Source organism: Betta splendens, chromosome 19 (genome assembly GCF_900634795.4).
Source record: "Betta splendens chromosome 19, fBetSpl5.4, whole genome shotgun sequence".
In the NCBI taxonomy this organism is placed as follows: Eukaryota; Metazoa; Chordata; class Actinopteri; order Anabantiformes; family Osphronemidae; genus Betta; species Betta splendens.
In genome coordinates, this window is record NC_040898.2 from 7,448,291 (window position 1) to 7,476,011 (window position 27,721).

The 27,721-nt window shown below is 44.8% G+C and overlaps 2 protein-coding genes across 4 annotated transcripts in view; both read left to right on the top strand.

The window, feature by feature from the left end:
- Positions 1-27,721, top strand: part of LOC114858710 (NACHT, LRR and PYD domains-containing protein 12-like) — a 351,989-nt gene that overhangs the window by 32,062 nt on the left and 292,206 nt on the right. The window contains exon 1 of one of the 3 annotated variants that reach the window (XM_055504731.1): positions 26,053-26,167. The exons of 1 other annotated variant lie outside the window; for it this stretch is intronic. The gene's annotated coding sequence lies outside the window, so the exon portion shown is untranslated. Of the gene's footprint in view, positions 1-26,052; positions 26,168-27,721 lie in introns of those variants that run through there. One more of the 3 variants, XM_055504732.1, reaches the window with a different exon arrangement.
- Positions 1,424-27,302, top strand: LOC114846370 (protein NLRC3-like). Its single transcript, XM_055504741.1, is given in 14 exon segments — positions 1,424-1,531; positions 1,876-4,303; positions 4,382-4,515; positions 4,875-4,994; positions 12,472-12,606; positions 13,040-13,118; positions 13,277-13,505; positions 13,640-15,008; positions 15,010-15,429; positions 15,613-15,786; positions 15,973-16,146; positions 16,502-16,548; positions 25,282-25,362; positions 26,042-27,302. Coding segments are annotated over 12 exon segments (3,048 nt in total). The 5' UTR covers positions 1,424-1,531; positions 1,876-4,216; the 3' UTR covers position 25,362; positions 26,042-27,302.

The window sequence follows — 27,721 nt, forward strand, 5'->3', positions numbered from 1 at the left end:
GTCTTGAACTTACTAAAATTTACCTCTTTCTTCAGTTTTATTGATTTCAAGCTGACAAAAACTTGGTTTACACTGTTCTTGTAAATGTAACTCTTTTTTACAGTTTCCATTATCATTGTTTATTTGTAATAAATATATAATAAAGTAGAAGGGCTGACTAGTCCATGGAAGTCTTCCTGCATCCACTAAATGAAGACATTTGACGATGGCATTGGCTTTATTAGACTTTATTAGACTTTGTGATGATGGAGTCTAATAACTAAGGCTCTCAGTGAATCCCTGTAGCCACTGGGGTGTAAAAGGAGCAGAGGTCCTGGTATTAGGAGAAGTGCTTTGCATACTTTGTACCACGGGTACAGGTGTATAATACATTGCATTTACACCACTGATGATTCTTAGCCTGTGGGATGTCAGAGTGTGGAACTGCCACTAGAAGGAGCCATTTATCTAAATATCAGATTAGCTGAACACTGCATCTAGTCAAATGAGTTGTCTCTAACTAAATCTGATCTAAATTATGTCTTAAAATGCTTAAAGATTTGCTATATGTGTTTCTGTATTTCATGTGTTGGATACCTTTTCATTTTTTATTATCATGTGTGTATGAATTTGTGCTGCTCATCCTCAAAGACCTTTAAATAACAGGACAGAGTTAATGAAGAAAGAAGTGTTTATTAATAATAGCTGTGGTAGCAATAACTGTAACAATAGTTATGATAATCATATATAATAAACAATGTTTGTTTAAGCAGATCGAGAGCATACAGAAACAATAACCAGGTAAACATCTAAAAATACCTAAAACAAAACAAAAACAACAAACAAACTATTTGCTTAAGTGAAGCTGCAATTAGACATCAGGATCTCTTTGTTTGTGTAATGTACAATAATACAATGTTCCACTACTGATCAGGAAGAAGAAGGGAGGATACATAAAGAATAAAGCAACACTGGACCCACAACCTGACGAATGAGACAAAAAAAGCCCACGAATACAAACAGAATGGAAGAATTCAGTTTTTCTTTCCGTTTTTACTCAATAATCAGCATTCAGACGTTTTTGCTTCGGGATCTGCATAGGACAGGGAGGCTGCTGAGGTTTGGGGAATGACATGGGTTTTAAAGGTAACAGTATACTTAATTGCAAGCGTCAGAGCATCCGAATGGACCAAGTTTTGGGAAGCTCAGATGAGCTGAAAACAACTGGAAGCAGGAAAGACTGGCTCTTCCATCATCACAACAATGCTCCACATCCAGCTGTTGCAGCCTGTAGCTTCCCACATGTTCATGCCTTGTTTGAAGGCAGAACGCTTGTCCTCTGGAAACTTCCCATTACTGCTTGCTGCTTCCTCATCATTCTGCTGCTTCATCTCTCCTGGTTCCTGTAAACGGAGAGGGGGCGGAGCTTCAGTGATCACGTGATCCAGGAGCGAAAGCGGAACGTGTTCAGTGAGTTCAGTCTCCGTTTAAAGAGAACAGAGAAGGAGGAAAAGTTAAATAAACACCGAGAAAAAGAAGAAACGTTGAGGAGGTGAGTGTTTAACAACATTACTGTTACTGTGTCTGTTTGTTAATGTAGAGGAAGAAGAGACACGATCAACTTCTGGCGGTCGAACAATGCGGTGAAGTTAGTTTGACGTTGGACATTCAACAGACATTCGACCGGAAGTACCTCCAGACAAGCGGTCCGTGTTTGAACAAGCGATCCGCGTTTCGTGTTCGCTACGCGGACTCAGAACGAGACCGCTCAGCACATGAAGACGTTGACTTAGGGACAGTCGATTTTTAAGAAATTAATAATCCAATACCGTCCAGACCATATGAACTACTGGTTCAAAACCTTCTCTAACATGTTCATCTACATCTCCTTCACAGGACACACCCATTTTTATGAGGAAACAGTCATGTTGCATATTTTTCTATAATATTCTCGTATAAATATTACTGTAATATTTCAATACCGTCCAAACCATGTAACCTACTGGTCCAAGACCTGCTCCAAAATCTGTGTGTATATCTCACCATCTCAGCCTGGACTCTTTGACTCTGTTGCCTATACCTGCAACGTGAGCTGTCCCTCTGATGAGCTTGTTCCTGATTCTGTCCAATCTTGTCACTCCTAACCTCAGCACTTTCATCTCCACTACCTCCATCTCTGCCTCCTGTCTCTTTCTCACTGCTATCGTCTTCAACTCACAGAGCAGAGCTGGTCTCACCACTGTCTTGAAAACCTTTCTTTTGAGTCTTGCTGACACTCCTGTCACACACACTCCTGACACTTTCCTCCACCTGCTCCAACCCGCCTGCACTCTCCTCTGCACCTCTTTTCAACACTCCCCATCACACTGAACTGTTGACCCCAAGTACGTGAACCCCTGCACCTTCTTTACCTCATGGCATCAGTGGTGCTCTTACGGGGCATGAAACCGTACTCGACACCAGAACGCTTTTCCTCCATTCTTCAGGCATCTTCTCACTTTGAAACAAAGGTTGGAAACTCCACCGCTGTCTCTTCTGGACACTTTCACACCTCTACAGGTACGTCGTCAGGACCAACATCCTTTTCACTCTTCATCCTTCTCAGAGCTTTCCTCACCTCGTCTGTTTCTGTTATTTCCTGCTCCACAACCTCCACATCTTCCTCCCTTCTTTCCCTTCATTCTTTCATTCTCCTCATTCATCAGCTCCTCAGAATCCTCCTTTCATCATCCTGGGTTGTTAGCACCTTTCCATCACTGTCTTTAATCACCCTTATCTGTTGCACATCCTTCCCATCTCTATCTATCTGTCTGTCTAGTCTGTACAAGTCCTTCTCTCCTTCCTTCGTATCTAACCTGTCATACAGCTCATAGTAAGCTTTCTGTTTGGCCTTTGCCACCTCTTAACTCTGCTCTAAGCTTCATTGTAGTCCTGTCTACTTTCCTCAGTCATTTCTATATCCCACTTCCTTTTAACCAGCCTCTTCCTCTTTATGCATTCACGTACTTCCTCATTCCACCACCAAGTGTCTTTATCTTCTTTCCTCCATCCAGATGACACACCCAGCATTTTCCTACCTGTTTCCCTGATAACCTCTGCTGTAGTTTCCCAGTCATCTGGAAGCTCTTCATAACCACCCACAGCCTGCCTCAGCTTCTGCCTGAATTCTTCACAGGTTTCTTCATTCTTCCACCACTCTGTCTTCTATTCTGTCTTTCCTCTCTTTTTCTTCCAGAACACCAGAGTCATCTACATACCGCCATGCTCTCTGGCTACACTCTCTCCTACCACCACTTTGCAGTCACTAACCTCTCTCAAATGACCTTGTCTACATAGGATGTAGTCCACCTGCATGCTCCTACCTCCACTCTTGTACTGTATGTCACTCTGTGTTCCTCTTTCTTCCTGAAGTAAACGTTGACTACAGCCATTTTCATCCTCTTAGCAAAGTCCACCACCATCGGTCCTTCTAGGTTCCTTTCCTTTACACCAAACCTGCCAATCTCCTCCTCATCACCTCTGTTTCCCTCACCAACATGCCTATTAAAGTCTGCTCCAACCAATCCCCTCTCTCCTCTGGGTATACTCTCTATGACCTCATCAAACTCACTCCAGAATCTCTCCTTTTCTTCTAACTCACAGCTACTTGTGGAGTGAACCCACTGACTACATTCACCATCATCCCTTCCATTTCTAGCTTTAGGCTCATCACCCTGTCTGAGACTGTTTTCACCTCTAGAACATTGTTCACAACCTCCCCTTCAGGATCACCCTGTTATTCGTTTATCTTCCTATACACAGCATGGTAGAATACACCACTTTCCCTGTCATTGCATCAACGTTAAGAGTTCAGCTCAGATCTATGCTCCTGCCTTTCCTCTTCTCCACAAACCCTTTTGCCTGCTCTCCTTCGACCAACAGTGGTCCAATTTCCACTGGCACTATGCAACATGACCATTTCTTCATATAAATGGTTGTGCCCTGTGAAGGACATGTAGACACACAGTTTGGAGCAGGATTTGAACCAGTAGGTTTCCCGTGTGGGGTGAGAAGGGAGTTTATATAATATAATATAATATAATATAACATAACATAACATAACATAACATAACATAACATAACATAACATAACATAACATAACATAACATAACATAACATAACATAACATAACATAACATAACATAACATAACATAACATAATATATCCGTGACCTGGCTCCGGATAAGCAGTTGAAAATGGATGGATGGATCACACCAGTGACCCCATTAACTGGTGACCGACTGGTCCCTCGTCATTTACCTGTTGAAGGCAGGAAGCAGCAGGTTTGTTCTCTCAGAATCTGGACTCAGATTCACTTTAATACGAGTTACAGCAGGTGTTAAGCTCTGGGTTTTTTTCAGAAGATGAACAATTTTTGTGTGGAGGAAGAGGACGGAGCAGAGTCTCCAGGATCCAGATGTGTGACTATGAAGAATGACTGGTCCAGATGTGAGTCTCCATCATTCAGTCCTGAACCTGGAGCCTCAGACACAAAGTAAGAACTGATCCAGACTCACTGATACAGTATGAATCATTGTTAGTTTATTCTTTGATCTTATAAATTGACTGTGTGAATTTCCAGAATGTTCATGTTCTTATGGATGAACTTCATGTGTGTAGACGAAATCATTAAGATAAACATAATGAAACAACAGAGAATGATTTGTTTGGTCTCAGTGTCTCTAACAGCTGTCAAACACAGAGAACAGCTGAAATCTAAACTGAGAACTGATATAAGTGTGAAACGTCTTGATGATCTGCAGCAGCAGTAGTTTGTGTTTAGAGCCACAGAAATGACTTTGATCAGAGAATTGATCAGTGACTGATGTGATATGAATGAAAACATGTTTGCAGAGTCCAGAACCAGAGACAAAGAGCAGAACCTCCAGGACCCAGCTGTCTGTCTATGAAGAGTGACTGGTCCATACCTGAGCCTCTAACCTTCAGTAATGAACCTGGAGCCTCAGACACAAAGTAAGAGACAGTTTCTACTGTTAACTGACCTAATGGAGGATTAAGGCAAAAAGATGTGTAAACCACATCTTTAAATCTCCCTGCCATTACACTATAAAACCATACATTCTGTGATGGAGGAAAGAAGTGATATTTGACATTTTCATTGTATTCCACCAGATCCAGCCTCTTTCCTATTGAAGGCTTGTGTGTGTGTGTGTGTGTGTGTGTGTGTGTGTGTGTGTGTGTGTGTGTGTGTGTGTGTGTGTGTGTGTGTGTGTGTGTGTGTGTGTGTGTGTGTGTGTGTGTGTGTGTGTGTGCGTGCGAGAGAGCGAGAGAGCGAGAGAGAGAGAGAGAGAGAGAGAGAGATTTGATTTTTCACAAGACTGTATTAGTCAGAGTGTCAAACTCATGACAAGAATAGTTTAAAAACTTACAATGACAGCACAGGGTTAAAATGAAAAACAGATGATAATTTTCAAAAAAAGCTCAAAATAAGACACAGAAACAAAACACACAAAAAAACATAGCAGCATGGTGACAAACTTGTTAAAAAACGCCATCATCCAGATCTCGGCTTATTTTGTGCAGTATTTTCTTTAACCTGACAACTTCCTGGTTTGTGTAACCTCCTTTTACTTCCCATTTGGTCATAGACCGAGTTCACAAAACATTCGTCATCCGAAAAATAATCGTCAATCTTCACACCCCTCTTATTTTTCGTGTGCTGTAAAAACAGTTTAACCCGATCAACTGAGTAGGTCTTGGGCTCCGGTGACTGAGACCTACAGTCAGACATTTCACTGTCAGAGCTGAGAGAAAACTCATCCTCACTGAGATCTGAGTCTGCAGGTCATCTGTCTGGTTTTTGGCCCTTTACCTTTTTCCCAGTTCCTGACTGATCATCTGTGTCATCAACAGTAGTGTCGCTTTTTCTCTTTGTATGTTCTTTCCTACCATCACCCATCCCTGCATTCTCTTCAGCTACAGCACTGTTTACATTTGGGTCCTGATTACACATTTCTATATCATTTCTGTTCTGCCTTCCCACAGTTGACATAGCAGCAACTTCGCTTCCGTTTACAGTCTCAACTTCAGCCTGTTTAGACCGTTCGTTGTCAGTCCCGACCACAGTGTCTCCACTCACTACTTTTGTTTCACCACCACCGTCCTCCTCTTGCTTGTCTGCACCTTCTCCACCGTCCTCCTGTCCATCCTCTCCTCCGCGCTGGGCCTCTCCTCCATGCTGGGCCTCTACTCCATAGGCGGCTGCACGGCCTCCTGCACCTGAGTGGAAGTTGCCCCCAGCTTTGTCTGAACAGGTTCTGAATTAATGTCCCTCTTTGCCACATCCAAAGCATTTCATAGTCTCTGACGTTATGAACAGCACATAGTCGTAGTCATCAATTCTGAGCCTAAAGCCCAGATTCAGTTCTTCCTCCTTGTTGTTAAGGACCATGTAGACCTGACGCCTGTGAGAAATCACGTGACGCAGTTCCCACTGTTTACAGCCCGATGGTAACCTTTTAATGGGAGAGACTATTTTTCCGTGCCTGGACAGTTCTTTTCTCAACAGTTCGTCGCTGACGAAAGGAGGGACGTTGGACACCGTTACCTTTTTAGCAGGTTGCGTGAGAGGAGACACGGAGATGGAATTACCGTTGATAACAATGCCATTTTCGATGACTTTGTGGACTTTATCAACACTGTCCAGAAAAATAACCACCGCTCCGTTCATTCTCGCAGCTGATTTCAGGCTGAGCGGACCGACCACCGCAGCCACAGCAACCGCGCACTCGTCCACAGAAAAGCGAGAAGCAGCGGCGATCCTCAGGCCGTGCTTCCGCGTTAGCTCGGTCAACATCATGCTAGCACCGGCCGGAAGTCTGCACCTGCAGACGCCGGCGGCGAAAAAACACGGAAAAAACCCTCAAAAACACCCCCAACCCTCGATATGTGCACACAAAAACAATAAAACAACCTTCACCGAAAACACCCTCATGAGAACAAAGCAAATACTAATTCGAATGCACATCAAAAACAGGTTTAACCGCTCCGTCGACACTCACGACTCTCACACGCCACCTCACTCAGAGAGAGAGAGAGAGAGAGAGAGAGAGAGAGAGAGAGAGAGAGAGAGAGAGAGAGAGAGAGATCTCCTTCTCTTATCTATCATCTCTTTCTCGTCTCTTCCTCGCTCTCTCTCTCATCTCTCTCTCTACTTGTTTTGAGATTTTTCAACAAGACTTTATTGTCATGTGTAGCTGGCCAATATTAAACAGACATCTTAAAAAAAGGATATCATGTAAACAACCTATGCTTTAAGCCACAGATTATGATGATGAATAAATAAACATGTAGGAAGTTATAATACGTACTTGCTTTAAGAAATAAAAGAGAGGCCAAAGCCTTACTTAAAACCATGACTAAAAACAAGGTCATCCTCCACCACAGAACAGATGACATCCTGGTGACACCATTGATGTTTAAAACATGTTAGGTTACTGGTGAGCTTGCAAAATTTGAAATCCACCCACACTCTGGCCCTGACCAATGCACAGAACACAGGGACCACCACATGGTCCTTCACCTGCCTGGTTTTGTAAATGGCCAGCTTGGCTTGACCAGACAGGAAGTTTAACAATTGCCACTTCTCTGCATTTGTTCCGCTGTAGCCAGCACCAAGGATGAATCTATCAACACTCCACAGTTCATTAAATGCATTAAAAACACCAGATAGTAAGTTAAAAAGCTCAGCCAGTCGTGTACAGTCCATAAAACAGTGGAAGACAGTCTCTGTTTCACCACAGTGCACGCAGGTGCGAGGACCCCTTGGGTTGATCTTCCCAGTGAAGGAGTTCACGGCGATGGCTCCATATAGAATCCTCCACTGCAGGTCCCCAGTCCTTTTGTTCAGTGGTGGCTTGTAGAGGACTCTCCACACTGGCTGAGTCGCGGTGGACGCTGGCAGTCTCCTCCTCCAAACTGTGTCCACTCGGTCGCTGAGCTGTTTCCTATGTAGTACTTTAACACAGGAGTTGTACATTGTTTTGCCAGTTAGAGTGTGTAGATAATAAACATTGTCGGACCCCCTAAAAGCCAAGCTAAAACCAAGCTCAGGAAAAGGATCCCCCTCATCCGGGCTCTCAGCACCGCCATAGTAGTCCTGCAGCATCTCACACTCATCAGCAGTCAGTTTCTTTAGCAGCAGTTCCAGGAACTTCCCAACAACGCGAGTCGATCTGAAACCCAAGGCAGAGGCCACAGCCTGTACGTCCCGCAAATCAGAGCCAGCTACATCTACAAGGTGACGCAGCGTTGTCATCCCAGAAACACGAAGAGCATGTGTTATTCCAGGAAATCCGCTGTCTTGAACCTCCAAACGCGCCTTGTGAATCAGTGGCTCCACCAGCAGCCAGTGAAGTGAGGCTGAAGGCTCCAGCCTCCTCCACTGAAAGAGTCCCCAGGACCTAAAAACACTCTGATAAAAAGCAGGCAAAGCTGTAGTATTAAAAACACTATAGTCCATTAAAAACAGGGCCGTGTCCAGGTTAAGGTCATCAGTCCTTTTAAGAATGGCAGAAGCCACAGGTCTCCAAACTAGGTCAGCTGGGCCACACAGGAACCTCTGGGCAAACTGTATCCTGAAGGCTGCCACCCTGCTAGACAGGTGAACTAACCCCTGGCCCCCCTGATCCTTAGGCAGGTACAAGACACACTGGGGCAGCCAGTGAAGCCGGTCCCAGAAGAAATCCACAATCTTAGACTGGAGCAGTTTCAGGAGGTCAGGAGGAGGCTCTACACAGGCCAGGCGATGCCAGAGTCCACTGGCCACTAAGTTGTTGACAATGAGAGTTCTCCCTCTGTATGACATCTGTGGCACCAACCATCCCCACTTCTGAAGCCTCCCTTCCACCTTTTCTACAACACCATCCCAGTTCTTTCTAACATGTTCTTCACTGCCAAGATGAACACCCAAGTATTTAAAACCCCCTGTCTTCCAAATGAGGCCCCCCGGGAGTCTGGGACGACCGTTTTTCCAGCTTCCAACTGCTAGGGCCTCACTCTTGTTCCAGTTCACCTTGGCAGAGGATACTTTATTAAAACGTTTAACAGTTTTTTCTAACATCTGTATGTCATGTTGTGTTCTGACAAGAACAACAACGTCATCTGCATAGGCCGATAAAACAAGACGTAATGTGCAGTCGGGTAAAAACAAACCATCAACGGAGGACCGGATTTTACATAAAAGAGGCTCAATAGAGAGGGCGTACAGCATCCCTGAGAGGGAGCAGCCCTGTCTGATGCCTCGGCCCACTTTAAAAGGAGCACTCAGCCCATCATTGATCTTCAGTGCACTCTCAATACCTTGGTACAAAACCCTGATCATAGCAATAAGTCCAGAGCTGAGTCCAAACTTCTCTAGAGTTTTCCAAAGGAATGGGTGTTCAACTCGGTCAAAAGCTTTGTTTTGGTCAAGTGAAATCAAACCCAAGTCTATGCCCAATGAACCAGAGAGATCCAGAATATCCCGAATTAATATGATGTTATCAGTGATTAGCCTACCAGGCACACAGTACGTCTGGTCCTGATGGACGATCTGGTCCATCACCTCCCGCAACCTGTTAGCCAGAGTCTTGGACAGGATTTTGTAGTCGGTACACAGCAGTGAAACAGGACGCCAGTTCCTGATATCCTGAAGGTCACCCTTCTTGGGCAGCAACGTCAGGACGGCCCGTCTGCAGCTGAGAGGCAGGAGGTTCCCTGCCAGACTCTCATGAACTACAGAGAGGAAGTCTGCTCCGAGGTCACACCAGAATGTCTTATAAAATTCCACGGTGAGGCCATCCAGCCCTGGAGCTCTCCCTCCCTTAATGCCCTGCAAGGCTGTAGACAGCTCTTGCAGAGAAATGTCCATGTCCAGGGCATCGTTGGTCTCCTCAGACACTTGGGGAAGATCCCCACAGAAGAAGTCTATGCCCTCCTCATCCTCAGTGTACTCACTCTGGAAAAGATCCCTGTAGAACTCCACCGCCCTCCTCCTGATGTCACCAGGCTCTTCCAGAATGACTCCAGCAGCGGATCGCAGGCTGTGGATTGACTTATTTTGACCATTACGTTTCTCCAGGCTGAAAAAAAATCTGGAAGGGGCATCCATATCAGTCACGCTCTGAAACCTAGATCGGACCAGCGCCCCCTGTGCTCTGGTGCCCAATAGGTTGTCAAGAGTTGCCTTTTTGGATTTGAGGACTTCGATGTGCCTCTTGCTTCCTGTGGACTCCACCATGTTTTGTACTTCCACAATATCATTCCCTAGATCCTTCATTGACCTGATAATGTCCCTTGTGACATTGAGAGTATACTGTAAACAAAACTGTTTTATCTCAACTTTTCCACAATCCCACCACTGTCTCAGATTTTCAAAATCAGACTGTCTGGTTCTAAAAATTTTCCAAAAGAACTTAAAACTATCCTTAAAACACTGATCCATCAGCAGTGAGTTGTTAAAATGCCAGTAAGCACTGCTATGCTTTATGTTATTAATAAAAACATGAATTAAAACCATGGCATGATCACTAAAACCAACAGGTCTGATGAAGCTGGACCTAAAAACGTTCAGATGGTGTTTAAAAGCATAAAACCGGTCAAGTCTTGCTAAAGAGACCATGTTGTCTCTAATGTGAGACCATGTGTACTGTCTGTCCTGCCCATGAAGACTCCTTCATACATCCACCAGCTCATAGGTTTTTAGGACTCGGCTTAAAAGCTGCTTCGATGGAGAATGTGGCTCCATGTGGTTTCTATCCAGATTATCGTTTTCAGTGCAGTTAAAATCACCGCCTAAAACCAGAAAATCCTCAGAGTTAAAATCCATTAAAACAGCATTTACTTTATTTAGCAGCAGGAGTCTCTCTGCGCCTATAGTGGGAGCATAAATATTCACTAAAACCAAACTGCTGTTAGAAAACATGGCCCGCACCACCATCAGTCTGCCAGGGACGATTTCAGACACAGTGAGGGACACTGGAGGACAGGATTGAGAGAACAAGATGCCCACACCAGCACTGTGACCGAAAAGCGCGAAGCAGCGGCGATCTTCAGGCCGTGCTTCCGCGTTAAGTCGGTAAACAGCATACCGACGCCGGGAAACCCGACCAGCGAAAACGCCGGTCGGTAAAAAACAACACACTAACCCCCTACCCGATCTATTTACACACCCCACTGGTGAAACAAACTACAAAAAACACCACCGTGAAACAATATTGACAACGTACAAGCAAAAAGTTTGAAAAAAATGTCAGTCAGTCTGACAATCGCCCAGCTCTCACTCACACGCCGCCTCGCTCAGAGAGAGAGAGAGAGAGAGAGAGAGAGAGAGAGAGAGAGAGAGAGAGAGAGAGAGAGAGAGAGAGAGAGGGGGGGGGGGGGGGTCAGGTCATATGAGAGGGAAAAGGTCATATTTTGTTTGAAGACTTAGGATGCTGGGTCTTTCAAGAGGTGCTTGAGTAAATAAATGATCCCCTGACTTTGTTGTACACAATAACACAACACCAAAACAACTGTTAGCTGTATATAACTGTGTAGCATCCACATATGCTGGGGCAGAGATAACGTTAACCCTGAACTCCCAGAGCAACATTTCCGTCCTCTGGTGGAAGCAACACGTGTCCACGTGCGTTTCATTATGTTCCTTTGTCCTGCTCATGAAAGTTAAATAAAGATGTCATATTCTTCTGTAAGTCCTGTACGCCTTGCATACATACTTATGTACTCCAGTAAGGTACGTAGACCGTATGATTGTGTTAGTATTACAGGAGTATGGAGTGCCGAATGTAAAAGGAGCACCTATAACTAGTTTTGTCACATTTAACTAACAGATGTGGGCGGGGTTTGCGCGCACTGTTTGAGGTGTTTGAGTTCGCGTCTCTGATCTGAGACCAGCGCTGTTTGAGGGTAGGGATGGAGTCTACTTGCACATTCATGAATATTCAGTTTTACACTCAGCGATTATTTAACGTTTACATTTAACATTTATATATAACATTTATATTTAACATTTAACATATACATTTAGACTTTTGCACAGTTAACTAAATGTGAGAAAACATGTGTCATTTAGTTAAATGTGAAAAAACTAGTTATAGGTGCTCATTTTACACTCAGCACCCCATACAGGAACTCAACACCACAATAGTTTGATCGCTAATGTCCAGAATAATTCTTGACAGATCTCCTAATTGTTATTGGAATGTGTTCTTACAGTGTGTTATGAGGTAGTAGACCAATTTATCATGTGAGAATAGTTTAATAGTATTGGCATTTTCAGAATTACATATGAAATCTTGATATTCACATGCATTTGATTTTGTTGTTTAATCATTCTTAACCTTCATTATGATTTGAATGATAGAATAATCGCACTGTGTTTGTTATCTTATGGTATGCTAAGTCACACACGTCATTGATTAGGTGGTGATGCAGGTGTTACATCATGTAGGTGTTTTTCTATAAGGTCCCATCAGAGACAAAGATATGATGGACCTGGACCTGGACCCAACTGTGTGTCCTTCAAGAGCGACCAGTCAAAGGATTTTTTCATTAATTTCAAAGACCAACCTGTATCAGACTCACAGTGAGTTGTTGTCACTTTGAATCATTCTGAATAATCTGATGTGAACTTTCTCTGATGATAAACATTTGTTTCTTGTTCTGGTTGATTTGTGTTTGAAGTGTTGATGTGAAGGAGAAGCTTTCTTCACTCTGATCATTGATTAAATCTCCATCCAGCAGTAGCTAAAGCTCTGATCCTGTAGAGGGTCTCAGAGGCTGCTCCTATTTTAATGAAGTGCTGACGTCAAAGGAAGCAGCTGATCATTTCTGATCAAATCTGTTTATTGACGTCTCTACATGAAGGTTTTGGTCAAATGTCTTGAAGCTTCTTCACTTGCAGCAGTAAATTGAAGTTACTACTGGAGACTTCATTTGTGATGTTCACTTCATCGCTTCATGGACCTTTACCTTGTGTGTGTCTCTGTGTGGACTCATTCTTCATGGTTCCTCCACAGAGTGGACCAGCAGAGCTCAGAGGTTCCCAGTGCTCAGTCTGTCCAGCAGCACCAAACACACCTGGACTCCATATTTATGGTCTGTACATGTACAACTACTACTGTTCATCTGTTGTATTCAATCATCTCCATGCTGCACTTTTTAGACCAGTGGATTGTCAGTGTGTCCAACATGGATCTGATGTTTGGCTCCATGGTTTTAGTTGGATCAGGCCATTCATTTAGTTTCTGTTCCAGCTGCTGGAGGAAAACATTGTCACGTTTGTGAAGAAGGAGCTGAAGAAGATCCAGAAGGTTCTGAGTCCAGATTATTCAGAATGCTCAGAGAGTCAGAGGGAGGATGAGAAGGAGTTGGATGCTGAGAATGAAGAGCAGAGAAGGAGCAGCAGAGACGCGTTTCTGAAGATCACAGTGAACTTCCTGAGGAGGATGAAGCAGGAGGAGCTGGCTGACTGTCTGCAGAGCAGTAAGAGCATTTATCTGACAATCAGGGACACAATCACACATTTACTGATGTGTTGAGTTAAGGTTTTTTTATATGTGGACCAAATTCTCATTTTTCTATCTTCACGAATCATAACCATCGTCCTGTTCATGCAGGATCCCCTGCTACACTTTGTCAGGATCAACTTAAATCTCGCCTGAAGCAGAAGTTCCAGTGTGTCTTTGAAGGAATCGCTAAAGCAGGAAAGCCAACCCTTCTGAACCAGATCTACACAGAGCTCTACATCACAGAGGGAGGGACTGGAGAGGTCAACGATGAACATGAGGTCAGACAGATTGAAACAGCCTCCAGGAAACCAGACAGAGCAGAAACAAGCATCAGACCAGAAGACGTCTTTAAAGGCTCAGCTGGAAGAGATGGCGCCATCAGAACAGTGATGACAAAGGGAGTGGCTGGCATTGGGAAAACAGTCCTAACACAGAAGTTCACTCTGGACTGGGCTGAAGGCAAAACTAACCAGGACATACACTTCACATTTCTATTCACCTTCAGAGAGCTGAATGTGCTGAAAGAGCAAAAGATTAGCTTGGTGAAACTTATTCATCACTTCTTCAGTGAAACCAAAGCAGCAGGAATCTGTAGGTTTGATCAGTTTCAGGTTGTTATTATTTTGGACGGTCTGTATGAGTGTCGACTTCCTCTGGACTTCAACAAGACTAAAACCCTGACTGATGTCACAGAGTCCACCTCAGTGGATGAGCTGCTGACAAACCTGATCAGGGGGAACCTGCTTCCCTCTGCTCGCCTCTGGATCACCACACGACCTGCAGCAGCCAATCAGATCCCTCCTGGGTGTGTTGACATGGTGACGGAGGTCAGAGGGTTCACTGACCCACAGAAGGACGAGTACTTCAGGAAGAGATTCAGAGATGAGCAGCAGGCCACAACAATAATGTCCCACATCAAGACGTCACGAAGCCTCCACATCATGTGCCACATCCCAGTCTTCTGCTGGATCACTGCTACGGTTCTGGAGGAGCTGCTGAAAACCAGACAGGGAAGAGAGCTGCCCAAGACCCTGACGGAGATGTACATCCACTTCCTGGTGGTTCAGTCCAAAGTGAAGAACATCAAGTATGATGGAGGAGCTGAGACAGATCCACTCTGGAGTCCAGAGAGCAGGAAGATGATTGCGTCTCTGGGAAAACTGGCTTTTGAGCAGCTGCAGAAAGGAAACCTGATCTTCTATGAGTCAGACCTGACAGAGTGTGGCATCGATTTCAGAGCAGCCTCAGTTTATTCAGGGGTGTTCACACAGGTCTTCGAGGAGGAAAAAGGACCGTATAAGGACAAGGTGTTCTGCTTCTTCCATCTGAGTGTTCAGGAGTTTCTGGCTGCTCTTCATGTCCATCTGACCTTCATCAACTCTGGAGTCAACCTGTTGTCACAATTATCCTGGTTTAAACATTTTATGATGAAACATGAACATACACAGTTCTACCACGTTGCTGTGGACAAGGCTTTAGAGTCCAAATGGACACCTGGACCTGGTCCTCCGCTTCCTCCTGGGATTTTCTCTTGAGAAAAAACAGACATTCTTACAAGGTTTGATGACACGAATGAGAAGTAATTTACAAACCAATCAGGACACAGTTCAGTACATCAAGAAGAAAATAACAGAGTTTCCTTCTGCAGAGAAAAGCATCAACCTCTTCTACTGTCTGAGTGAACTGAATGATTGTTCTCTAGTAGAGGAGATCCAACACTATCTGAAATCAGGAAGTCTCTTCACACATAATCTGTCTCCTTCCCAGTGGTCAGCTCTGGTTTTCATCTTATTGTCTTCAGCAAATGATCTTGAAGTATTTAAGCTGAATAAATTCTCTGCTTCAGAGAAGGCTCTTCTGAGGTTGCTGCCTGTGGTCAAAGCTTCCAACACAGCTCTGTAAGTATTTTATAAAGCTTCTAAATGTTGAATGTACCATTTATTTAATCAGGACTGTTTTAAATGAGAGACATAAGTATAAATGTGGTTACCTTTTTCTGCTCGACTGAATTTGCGTAGCTTTTTTTTGTGTTGTTCATGTTTCATTTTGATTACAATTCATGTCCATTACTTTCTCACCAGACTGAGTGTGTGTGACCTGTCAGAGAGAAGCTGTGAAGCTCTGTCCTCAGTTCTCAGCTCTCAGTCCTCTAGTCTGAGAGAACTGGACCTGAGTAACAACAACCTGCAGGATTCAGGAGTGAAGGTTCTGTGTGCTGGACTGAAGAGTCCTCACTGTCGACTGGAGACTCTCAGGTTTTTTCTTATTGTTTTAAATGCGAGTGTTTTCAGATGTCAAACCCTTAAAATAAGAGATTAAACAGTTTAAACTAACTTATATCTTCCATCAGTTGCTTGTTCTTCTCTCCACTGTAGATGATCAAATGTGCCTCTAATCCAAACTGTAGTATGTAAGTGTGCTTTAACATTGTGTGTGTTCAGGCTGTCAGGCTGTCTGCTCTCAGAGGAAGCTTGTGTTTCTCTGGCCTCAGCTCTGAGCTCCAACCCCTCCCATCTGAGAGAGCTGGACCTGAGCTACAATCATCCAGGAGACTCAGGAGTGGAGCTGCTGTCTGCTGGAGTCAAGAATCCACACTGTACACTGGACACTCTCAGGTATGGACACAACTACACACAGTGTCTGATGGAGGAGCAAGTAGGGATGTGGAGCTTTATGAACTTAGAACCCAACCTTGGAGTGTGTGATAATAAACACATTCAGACTTTGCTTCCTGTGGTGTCACGTTAGTTTGGTGGTGACAGAGTGGGACTGAAAGCAGGTGTCTGACACAAAAGTGATGAAGTGAAATAGAGAATTCAAAGCTTTTCTCCATGGATCCAACTTCTTAGTTGTTGCTGAATGTCCATCCCTACATACAAGCCTCCATCTGAACACAATCCTACAACAATGTGTGTGTGAGAGCCATGTAATGTTCATGTCTGCATGTCTCTGACCCCCTCCTCCTTTCAGGGTGGAGCCTGGTGGAGTCCGATGGTTGAGACTAGGTCTGAGCAAGTGTAAGTGTGTTTTTACTGAGATCAGCAACATTCAACCATCTTCAAACTGTCATGAGTCATCATCAAACTGATGATGGATCAATAACTGCAGCTGGATTGTGTCTTGTTCTATCCATCAGATTTCTGTCAACTCACCATTGACACAAACACAGTGAACAGAGACCTACAACTGTCTGACAACAACAGGAAGGTGACACGTGTGTGGGATGATCAGTTATATCCTGATCATCCAGACAGATTTGACTACTGGCCTCAGCTTCTGTGTAGTAATGGTCTGACTGGTCGCTGTTACTGGGAGGTTGAGTGGAGAGGACGTGTTCATATATCAGTGAGTTACAGAGGAATCAGAAGGAAAGGATTGAGTATAGACTTTTGGTTTGGATTAAATAAAGACTGTTGGTTTGGATTCAATGATCAGTCCTGGAGTCTGTACTGCTCTAATGGTTGTTACTCTGTCAGACATAATAACATAGTAATGTTGGGGATATGCGAGGAGCACAAATTATAATAATTGGATTTATAGCTCCTGATTGGAGATACCAATTATGTTTATAATTTAGATTCACAAATCTTGGTTATTAGCTTAAATATATATAACTATACGACAAATGTCTATAGTTTGGCAAGTGAAACCACAACTATTATTGGTTTAATAATTATTAATTGAATTAATAATTACTTAGTTTACGGGGCACCATCCTGTTTCCAGGGACCAATAACCGATTTGGAATAGCCAATACAGTCTCATTTATATTTAAGTTAGTTGAAGGGTGAACTCCGTACCATAGCCGACTCAATTCACTAGTGCTGCAAAGCCATATACAAATAATCACAGACAACGACCAATTAAATTATGAACGCTTTATTAAACAGTTAATATTAACTCTAGTGTCAACACTATCTTGAATAACTCAGCAAATCACAACTTAATCTTAAGGTGTGTTCGTCTGGCGTTCTGTATGTGTATGCGCGTTACCTGAGATAAGAGGGGTGTGTGTGTGTGTGTGTGTGTGAGTGAGAGAGAGAGAGAGAGAAAGAGAAAGGAGGAGGAAGGAGGAGCGCCCCCCTTTAGGGGCGTGGTGAGGTGGCACAGCTGCGCGTGTGCCGGTGAGCCCTTTGAATGGAGCGCGCGTGTCTGGCGCTCACAGGGAAAGAAGCGTGTAAAGGAGTGTGAAGTGGGACTAGCGTGAATAAGGCTTGTGGTCACACTAACACGTGGGACTATATTCTGCTATATAGTCACGTGATCGCGGAAGCGTGCAGTGGTTGAAACGTGCGCTTGGCGTGGTCGCAGCCGAAACAGAGAACTACACAGTAACACACTAAAGCACTTAAGCTAGTAAAGTCACAGATTACAACACTTAAACATGCACCTCTTAGATTCACGTAGATCTGTAACAGCGTTACAGTCACGTGATCGCGGAAATACACAGCGGTCAGATCGTGTGTGCAGGAAAAGAAACAACACAACAATAAAACAATTACTGATCCCCTAAGAGTTCTACTCTGCTCAGACCTAAGAATGCCTCTGCCTTACTGCTCAATCCTGGTGAGAAGCTCCGGCGTTGCGTGCGTGCGTGCTTGCGCTGTTGCGGTCCGGTCTGGTCCAGGTGTGCGTCGCGGTGATCGCGTCGTGATCAGCTGATGCGGCGGCGAGGGAGGCGGTTACGCTGGCGGTTTCCTGCCGTGTGGCTGGAAGTAGATGGGTGATCAGGCCCGTTCTCTGTGACGACGTCCGTGACGTAGTTCAGCTGCTGGCTGCGGTGGAGGCTTACGGCGTGCCGGTGCAGAGGGAGCTCCAGGTGGGGCAGCGAGAGGGTCGAAGAGAACAAGGGGAAACGGGACAGGGTCGGAAAGAACAAGGGACGAGTCTTCGGTCACGGCGGCTTTTATAACCGTGTTTTTGGTCACGCCCGTCCTATTGTTTGGTCCAATCAGGACGGCTGACGTCCAAGTTCTTCCGGCTGACGTCCAAGTTTCTTCTCTGTTTGTCGCTTGTGCCAGCGGGAGTTGGATGTCAGCGAGGGAGCCAGGTATGGTTCCCCAGCCTGGCGCCTGGTTTTGGCGCTGAGATTTGAAATCTCTTTGTTCTCACTCGCTACTATCAGGATGAGGACTTTACATGCAGGCCGCAGGTTACCTCCTTTGTCTGAGCATGTGGGACCTTAATAATAATTCTGTTAATAACAGATTATACATACTGTATGAGGTCCCCCAACATCCCCCCTTTTTGTTCTGAATGATGGCGTGTCAGCCGTCGCTTTGGAACAAGACGTTGAAAGGGTCCATGTGCTCTGACAGGTACCTTAAGGTCCTCAGTGTACTTGTCATATCCTGTGGGCATTATCAATGTTCATTGACAGTCCATTCCAAACAGTCCTTGTTTGCTAGAGTTGGAGGCAAGTCTGAGCATTTTAGAGGCATGTCTGAGCAGAGGCAAGAGCATGTCTGTCTACAATCCAAAACCATATCATTTCCTATGTATTTCTTAGGTGAAAGAAAACACAAGAAAAGAGAGGGCTAGATGAGTGAAGAGAGGTGTGGTTAGAGTTTGCTGGTTAACTCATGAAAGAGTTGTTAGCTGGCAAGGCGTTGCCAGGTTGGTGTCTTTATGAAGTGTACATGTCTGTGTCTGGTGGACTACAGTGTGTACATTCTCTCGTTGCATGAGATCTATAAAGACATGGACCTGCTTCTAAGTTAATCTAACCACAATTGGTACTGCCAGGGTTGTGGTACCTGAAAGGGATGCATAACCGTGGTGGTAGTGGACACAAGGCTTTCCTTGATAAGGCTTCAACAGAAACTCAATAAGTTGCTACTGACTCTGACCGAGGAGCTAACTTTCAGATGAGATTTCATTAGCCTACCTAGCTACCTGTACCTGAATTATCTTCTCTAATTGTCCTGGAGGGTCTCAGGAGGCTGCAAAATCATATAGGAGAAGAATGAACTATGTGTGGGTTACACATCGTTTAGGCTCATCCATTTTCTGAACCGCTTACTCCCTAGTGCGGGGTCACGGGGGTGCTGGAGCCTATCCCAGCTGGCTACGGGCGAGAGGCAGGGTACACCCTGGACAGGTCGCCAGTCCATCGCAGGGCAACACATAGACAGACAACCATTCACTCACACACTCACACCTACGGGCAATGGAGAGAAGCCAATCAACCTAATGCACGTCTTTGGACTGTGGGAGGAAGCCGGAGAACCCGGAGAGAACCCACGCAAACACAGGGAGAACGTGCAAACTCCACACAGAAAGGAACCAGGGCCACTTCCGGGAATCGAACCCAGAACCTTCTTGCTGTGAGGCGACAGTGCTACCCACCGCACCACCGTGCCGCCCTAGGCTCATCCAGTGATCCAGCTATTCCTACCAGGTTGCTGATAAGATTTTGGGACCTACAATGGATGCGGACTAGTTCTCTTTATACATATCACGTTGTGGCATGGACTAGTCTACCCTCGCCTTTGGGAGCTGGGACTGCTCCCCCCTTTTGGTATGTGGATGTGTTTGGTTGACGCAGGCTTGGTGCCTGTTCCAGGCCACCTATGTCTTTCATACCTAGTGTAATAGGGAAAGACGCCTGGTCTAATCCACTAGTGGGGAGTCAGTGTCTGGCTTCTGTTGAGAGGTCTGAAGGAGCAGCCAAACTGTTAGGCCTGTCAAGTTCTTTTAAGGCTTCCTCCACGCATCTCCGTACCAGACTTACAATGTCCACCTCTGAGTCTTCCCGTGACAGGTGAACTGGACTGTGGTCCCTGTACCTACGGTTCAAGTTCTGTCTGAACCGACCTCTTCCCCCTCGTGGGTGGGAACGAGGTTGTTTTGGCCTTGAATTACAGTGTTGAAGAGGCTCATCTTCCCGGTTGACTGTGTCAACCTGCTGGCGACGTGACCTGCGGTTTTGAGTCTTCCTTTGCCCTTGTCTGCTTCTCTTAGCAAGAGCCATTTCGTGGCCTTCTAGTGTTAAGTCAGACTTTTGATGGGTCTGGATACTAAAAACTCTGGCGTCCGCTACAGGTCTCCTAATGGGGCGTACACGCGTTTCCCATACCAGCTGGGCATATCTCACAACTCCCTGCATTGTGCGCCTGCCTGTCTTACAGTGCATGGCGACATCAAATTGGATGCTGTCATGGAGATTATGCAGGAATAAGGACTGGAATGTACTGTCTTCTTCTAGACCTGGTGTATTCTGTCCTTGGAAGTAGGTCTTTCTGAGGCGCCTGTAATATTCTTTGGGAGGTTCATTTCTTTTGTGTAAGACATTGAACGCTTCAAAGATAGTTGCTGCCGGATCAGAATATGGGGCATATTCTTCTCTTAAAGCTCGACAGAGTAAAGAGTAATGATCGCGAATGGCAGGCTCGAGTGTTTCCATGAAGACATGGACACTCCTGGGTGTGGTCTTCCAGATTAGCTTAAGTTTCTCACGAGCTGTTGCATGAGGGAGGTCCAATAAGCAACGATCGACTTCCTGCAAGTAGTCGTCTATAGTGGAATCATGGCTCTTGGGGTCAAAGCACTCAATGTCCTTGGCTAGGGATTCAAGCTGGCGTAGGCGCAAACCTAAGTTTGGGGAAGGATAAGCACCTTCAGAGTCACTTGAGCTTGTGTCGTCCCACTGGTGGCTGTAACGTGGGTGAACCCGACGCTGCTTCCTGCGTTTGGGATGAGGTGCTTTCTCCTCCAACAGGGGGCTTAACCTGCCACTGTCACTCTGGTTCTCGGGTGAGTTTTCCCTCCTCAGAGTGGGGGCATTCCTGTCCTCAGTGCATGAGGGGGAGTAAAACAAGTTTGCTCTGGATGCTTTCCTGTGCACTGGAATGTTAGTGTCCCTGTACTCAGACACTGTAGTGGTCTGAAAACCTTTGCCTTTGGCTATCTCACTGGTAACACAAGTAGCTGTACTGAGCTGGTGCTCGTAAGGAGGTGGCTGGGGGGTCTCTAGCCTTTGGGAGAGAGCCACTGCGCCTGCTTGGGGCATCTGCAGCTTTGCATGTGATCGGTTTGTTTGGCTGTCAAGAGGTGGGGGCTGCTCAGCCTTCCTGGGAGCTAGCCTACTCTCACCATCTACGCGTGACTTGGTGAGCTCTGGTCTCCTTGGACTGGCTGCCATGTCTACCTGATCACTCTGGCTCTTCCTCCTGGCTTTCTCAACCTCTTGATGGGCCACTAGGAGACTAGATTGTAGGGCGTCATGGTCCTGCTGCAATCTCTCCTTATCTTCCCGGAGCTGCTCCAGCTCTTGTTTCGTTACCCAGAGACTTTGCTTAAGGTGGGAAACAGTCTCCTGCTCAGCTTTGTAGCCACTGCACACAAGGAAGAGCTTCTTTTCATACTCTGCAGCCTTCAGCTGCACCTTGCGGTGGCAGAGTAGAGCCACCCATTACCTCTTGGGCCAGGTGAGTTTCCGTTGAGGGCTTGGCCATGTAAGATAAATACCTCTGCAACTCAGCTTCACATTCACCAATAGTATAACCATTGAGTTCTTCTAATTCTGTTACTGACACATCTAAGATCTTTGCAACAACTCCTTGAAAGTCTAAGTTTCCCTGCTTGGGGGAACGTTCAGCACCAGATCTCCAAAGATTCACGTTGCCCATTCTGGTTCTGAGGAGCAATGTGATTTACAACTACAGCTATAGTAGTGGTGCACAGGTGACACTTGTGGCAACCTGTGGCTTACTTGAATGTTTATTATGTGTTAGCGGTGGAGGCTTAAGTCTGGGTTTGTCTTGTTCAAAACCAAGCTTGGCTCCTGTTAACACACAATTAGTTAGCAGGGGTTGCTAACTGAAAAGACACTAAGCCTACTCACTTTGGTTTCAGTGATGGCTTGGCACAACTTATTCTCAATCTCTGGGGTTGCTATGCTAATGGTAGCATGCTAACACGCACACCCACTAGCTGACATGTGGTAGCTCGTTGCTAAGCTAACGCTAAGCTAACAAAGCACAGCTTGGTAACACTGATGGCAGCTAACCCTGAGCTAATAGCTAAGATAGTAACTAGGCTAACACTAGTACCACTGGTGGTTTAGCAACCTATGCTAAAGTTACACTTGGCCTCTTAATGCTAAGTGGAAGCTAAGCTTCTAGGCACACTTTTCCTACTGCAGTTCTCAGTAACTAGCGTTAAACAAAGGGCACCTTGGTTTCTGCCACACACAGTTATGGATTTTTGCATCCACCAGTAGATTATTTGTACAGATTTACAGCACGGTGAATAATCTTTGTCGGCCTCACACGAGGCACCAATTATGTTGGGGATATGCGAGGAGCACAAATTATAATAATTGGATTTATAGCTCCTGATTGGAGATACCAATTATGTTTATAATTTAGATTCACAAATCTTGGTTATTAGCTTAAATATATATAACTATACGACAAATGTCTATAGTTTGGCAAGTGAAACACTTTTATTGGTTTAATAATTATTAATTGAATTAATAATTACTTAGTTTACGGGGCACCACCCTGTTTCCAGGGACCAATAACCGATTTGTTTATATTTAAGTTAGTTGAAGGGTGAACTCCGTACCATAGCCGACTCAATTCACTAGTGCTGCAAAGCCATATACAAATAATCACAGACAACGACCAATTAAATTATGAACGCTTTATTAAACAGTTAATATTACCTCTAGTGTCAACACTATCTTGAATAACTCAGCAAATCACAACTTAATCTTACGGTGTGTTCGTCTGGCGTTCTGTATGTGTATGCGCGTTACCTGAGATAAGAGGGGCGCGTGTGTGTGTGTGTGTGTGTGCGTGTGTGTGCGTGTGTGTGTGTATGTGTGTGTGAGGGAGAGAGAGAGAGAGAGAGAGAGAGAGAGAGAGGAGGAGAGCGCCCCCCTTTAGGGGCGTGGTGAGGTGGCACAGCTGCGCGTGTGCCGGTGAGCCCTTTGAATGGAGCGCGCGTGTCTGGCGCTCACAGGGAAAGAAGCGTGTAAAGGAGTGTGAAGTGGGACTAGCGTGAATAAGGCTTGTGGTCACACAAACACGTGGAGCTATATTCTGCGATATAGTCACGTGATCGCGGAAGCGTGCAGTGGTTGAAACGTGCGCTTGGCGTGGTCGCAGCCGAAACAGAGAACTACACAGTAACACACTGAAGCACTTAAGCTAGCGAAATCACAGGTTACAACACTTAAACATGCACCTCTTAGATTCACGTAGATCTGTAACAGCGTTACAGTCACGTGATCGCGGAAATACACAGTGATCAGATCGCGTGTTCAGGAAAAGAAAACACAACAACAAAACAATTACTGATCCCCTAAGAGTTCTACTCTGCTCAGACCTAAGAATGCCTCTGCTTTACTGCTTAATCCTGGTGGGAAGATCTGGCGTTGCGTGCGTGCGTGCGTGCGTGCTTGCGCTGTTGCGGTCTGGTCCAGGTGTGCGTCGCGGTGATCGCGTCGTGATCAGCTGATGCGGCGGCGAGGGAGGCGGTTACGCTGGCGGTTTCCTGCCGTGTGGCTGGAAGTAGATGGGTGATCAGGCCCGTTCTCTGTGACGACGTCCGTGACGTAGTTCAGCTGCTGGCTGCGGTGGAGTTCCAGGCGTGCCGGTGCAGAGGGAGCTCCAGGTGGGGCAGCGAGAGGTTCGAAGAGAACAAGGGGAAACGGGACAGGGTCGGAAAGAACAAGGGACGAGTCTTCGGTCACGGCGACTTTAATAACCGTGTTTTTGGTCACGCCTGTCCTATTGTTTGGTCCAATCAGGACGGCTGACGTCCAAGTTCTTCCGGCTGACGTCCAAGTTTCTTCTCCGTTTGTCGCTTGTGCCAGCGGGAGTTGGATGTCAGCGGGGGAGCCAGGTATGGGTCTCCAGCCTGGCGCCTGGTTTTGGCGCTGAGATTTGAAATCTCTTTGTTCTCACTCGCTACTATCAGGATGAGGACTTTACATGCAGGCCGCAGTGCCTCCTTTGTCTGACCATGTGGGACCTTAATAATAATTCTGTTAATAACAGATTATACATATGAGGTCCCCCAACAGTAACCACCCGCTTCTCCTCCTCTGTGTCTCACAGAGTATCAGTGTATGTGGACTGTCCTGCTGGTTCTCTGTCTTTCTACAGAGTCTCCTCTGACAAACTGATCCACCTTCACACCTTCAACACCACATTCACTGAACCTCTTTATCCTGGGTTTGGGTTCTTGTATCCTGGTTCCTCAGTGTCTCTGTGTGATGTGTCGTAGTGAAAGTTTGATCCTGTCAGAGAAAAGTTGTCACTGTGGAACATAGTTCAGTCTGTTCATGTCTGTCTTGTTGTCATGTCAGAAAGATGTATTAAAACAAACTATGGAGCAACTTGTGGATTGTGTAATCTTTGCATTACACCTCTGGTGTATGTCCTGACCTCCCCAGCTGGTTTTTGATTTTCTTTTCCCATTATCTTTCTTTTCCTCTGTTATTAAAATTAACTGCAAAAATGTCTCTCATCAGCTCCTTTATTACAGTTTATAAATAGTTGTGTTGCTCCCATTTCTTGATCTTTCCATGAATTTTATTCACTGCACACTAATCATTGAAATCTCCATCCAGCCAGTAGCTAAAGTTGGTTCCAGATTGTGTGCTATAATATAATAAACATGTATGTAACCTTTAACTGTCTGTTTTAGTCAATTAAATTGTTGCTTTTGTTCAAAATCCTAGTTGGTTTTACTTCTCAGTTTCATAAGGTCTCCTTTCCACCTCTCTGGAAACGCAGGGAGGACACGGCCCCCCCTGGAGTCCCTTCAGGACTGTTGTGTCGTCCAGGAACCAGCAGTGCCCAGGATTCGATTATGAGGTCTGCACGCCTTGCGACTTACGCTCATCGTCTTACCCAGTACACCAGTGAGGAACACTTCACACTTGGAGATGCTTCTGGCGTGCTTTCAAGCCTACACTTTTAGAGCCGCATCCAAAAGTTTCTAGAATCATGCAAGATTTGAACCCTCAACTTAACTTCACAAGAACAACCTCTTAACCTCTGAGCCACTGCTCTGTTCAGGATGTTCAATGAAATGTATAGTTTATTTGGACAAAAAGGACTTGAAAGCATCTACAGGTATGGGGGAATTGAACCAACAACCTGTCTTTACAGCAGCAGCATCTTATCTCTTGGAATACTATGGTTAAGGTTGTATTTACCGTTTACTTCACAACAAGACCTTTAAAACATCTTGCATTATTTTGGGATTTAGGCCTTAAATAATAAACCTTGTCTCTATTCTTTTTGATCTGATGTCTGTTACTCTACTAATGAGTCATGACAGTCAGTTTTAAGTTGCAGTCGCATTTGTAAAATAATACTATTACATGAGTGGTGTGCTTGCGTGTACTTTTATACCAGACGGTAATGTGTAATTCAGTATGAGCAGAGCAGCTTTAAATGCTGAGTGCAATGTCGCGTCTGCCACTGTTTGTACCGAAATCAACAGCAGCACCTTAACCCGCTAGTTAACCTGTCTTTCCCTCCTCTACAGCACTGGTTGAGAAAAGCTGTCGGAGCGATGGCCAGACACGCTGACAGCAGCTGAAACAAGCAGGAGGGAAGCAAACGTCAGTTAACAGACGAACCGCAGATGAGACAGCGGACAGTATCCTTAAAGGTGCAGTACCGCCACCTATCGGTCATATAGTGAAACTCATCTTATCGTACAAATTTAATCCGCTCACTTGAATGAAATATGAATGAAACAAAGCCGTACCAAATATTCATGTACACAGAAAACATTCATATATCATTTACAAAACAGTCCTACTTAACTGAGGCTAAGTCACTGTCTGGCGACTCTATGTGACAACAACACATTAATTTGCTTAGCGCAAACATATACATTTCTATACCACAACATAGTGCAGTGTCTTATACAAATGTACGACTAAATACATGCCCCAGATGGATAGCAGAAGTTTATCTATTACAAGACAACAGCTCGCCTGTTAACAAAAAACATAGAAAACGTTAGAATTTACGACAGTACGGTGTCCGGCAAGGGACAATCCGCGCTCACAGCCCTATTACAGCAGCGTAATGTCACCATCTAGCGGCCGTTACAGATCACTGCTCTATAGTAACACGCAATACGATGGTGGCATGTAAGATAGAGGGAGAAAAGAAAAAGAACAGTGAGTAACTCAGTGTTTCAAGGAGTTTGACCAGCATCTGAATTTATAACTAAGAGATGCTTCAGATGGTTAAGTGTGCATATTTCTGCATGTGACGTATCTTGGCTGACATATTTCCTAAAACACTACATAAATGACAGGGGATTTATTTTATGAATCAATTACTGATTATAATTAAATCTGTTTATTCACCTTAACAACACAAATTTGTTCAGAACTGTTTTAGAGAAGTTAATTTATCGCACCACTGACTAGTATTAAAGCTTCATCAGTCCCTAACGCTCCTCTAGTCACTCATCCATATCATCATCATTACATGGGTTCTGTGACATCAGACAATGAGCTGCACGTTGTTACATAATAATAATTTTTTCTGTATCTGCTTAAAATGATCAAATTGAGCAGGAAACACACCAACATAATTTTAGTAAAATACAACCATCACCAGCTCAGGCATGAAAATGAGTGAAGTCTTGAATCCACCTCTTTAGTTTTATTGATTTCAAGCTGACAATAACTTGGTTTACACTTTTCTTGTAAATGTAACTCTTTTCTAGAGTTTCCATTATCATTGTTTATTTGTAATAAATATATAATAAAGCCATGTAGAAAGGCTGACTAGTCCATATAACTCTTCCTGCATCCGATGGCATTGGCTTTATTAGACTTTATTAGACTTTGTGACGATGGAGTCTAATAACTAAGGTTCCCAGTGAACCCCTGTAGCCACTGGGGTGTAAAAGGAGCAGAGGTCCTGGTATTAGGAGAAGTGCTTTGCATACTTTGTACCACGGGTACAGGTGTATTTGTGGCGCATTAACACCAGTGATGATTCTTAGCGTGTGGTGGTGTCAGAGTGTGGAACTGCCACTAGAAGGAGGCATTTATCTAAATATCAGAGTAAGCTGAACACTGCATGTAGTCAATTGAGTTGTCTCTAACTAAATCGATAGATAGATAGATAGATAGATAGATAGATAGATAGATAGATAGATAGATAGATAGATAGATAGATAGATAGATAGATAGATAGA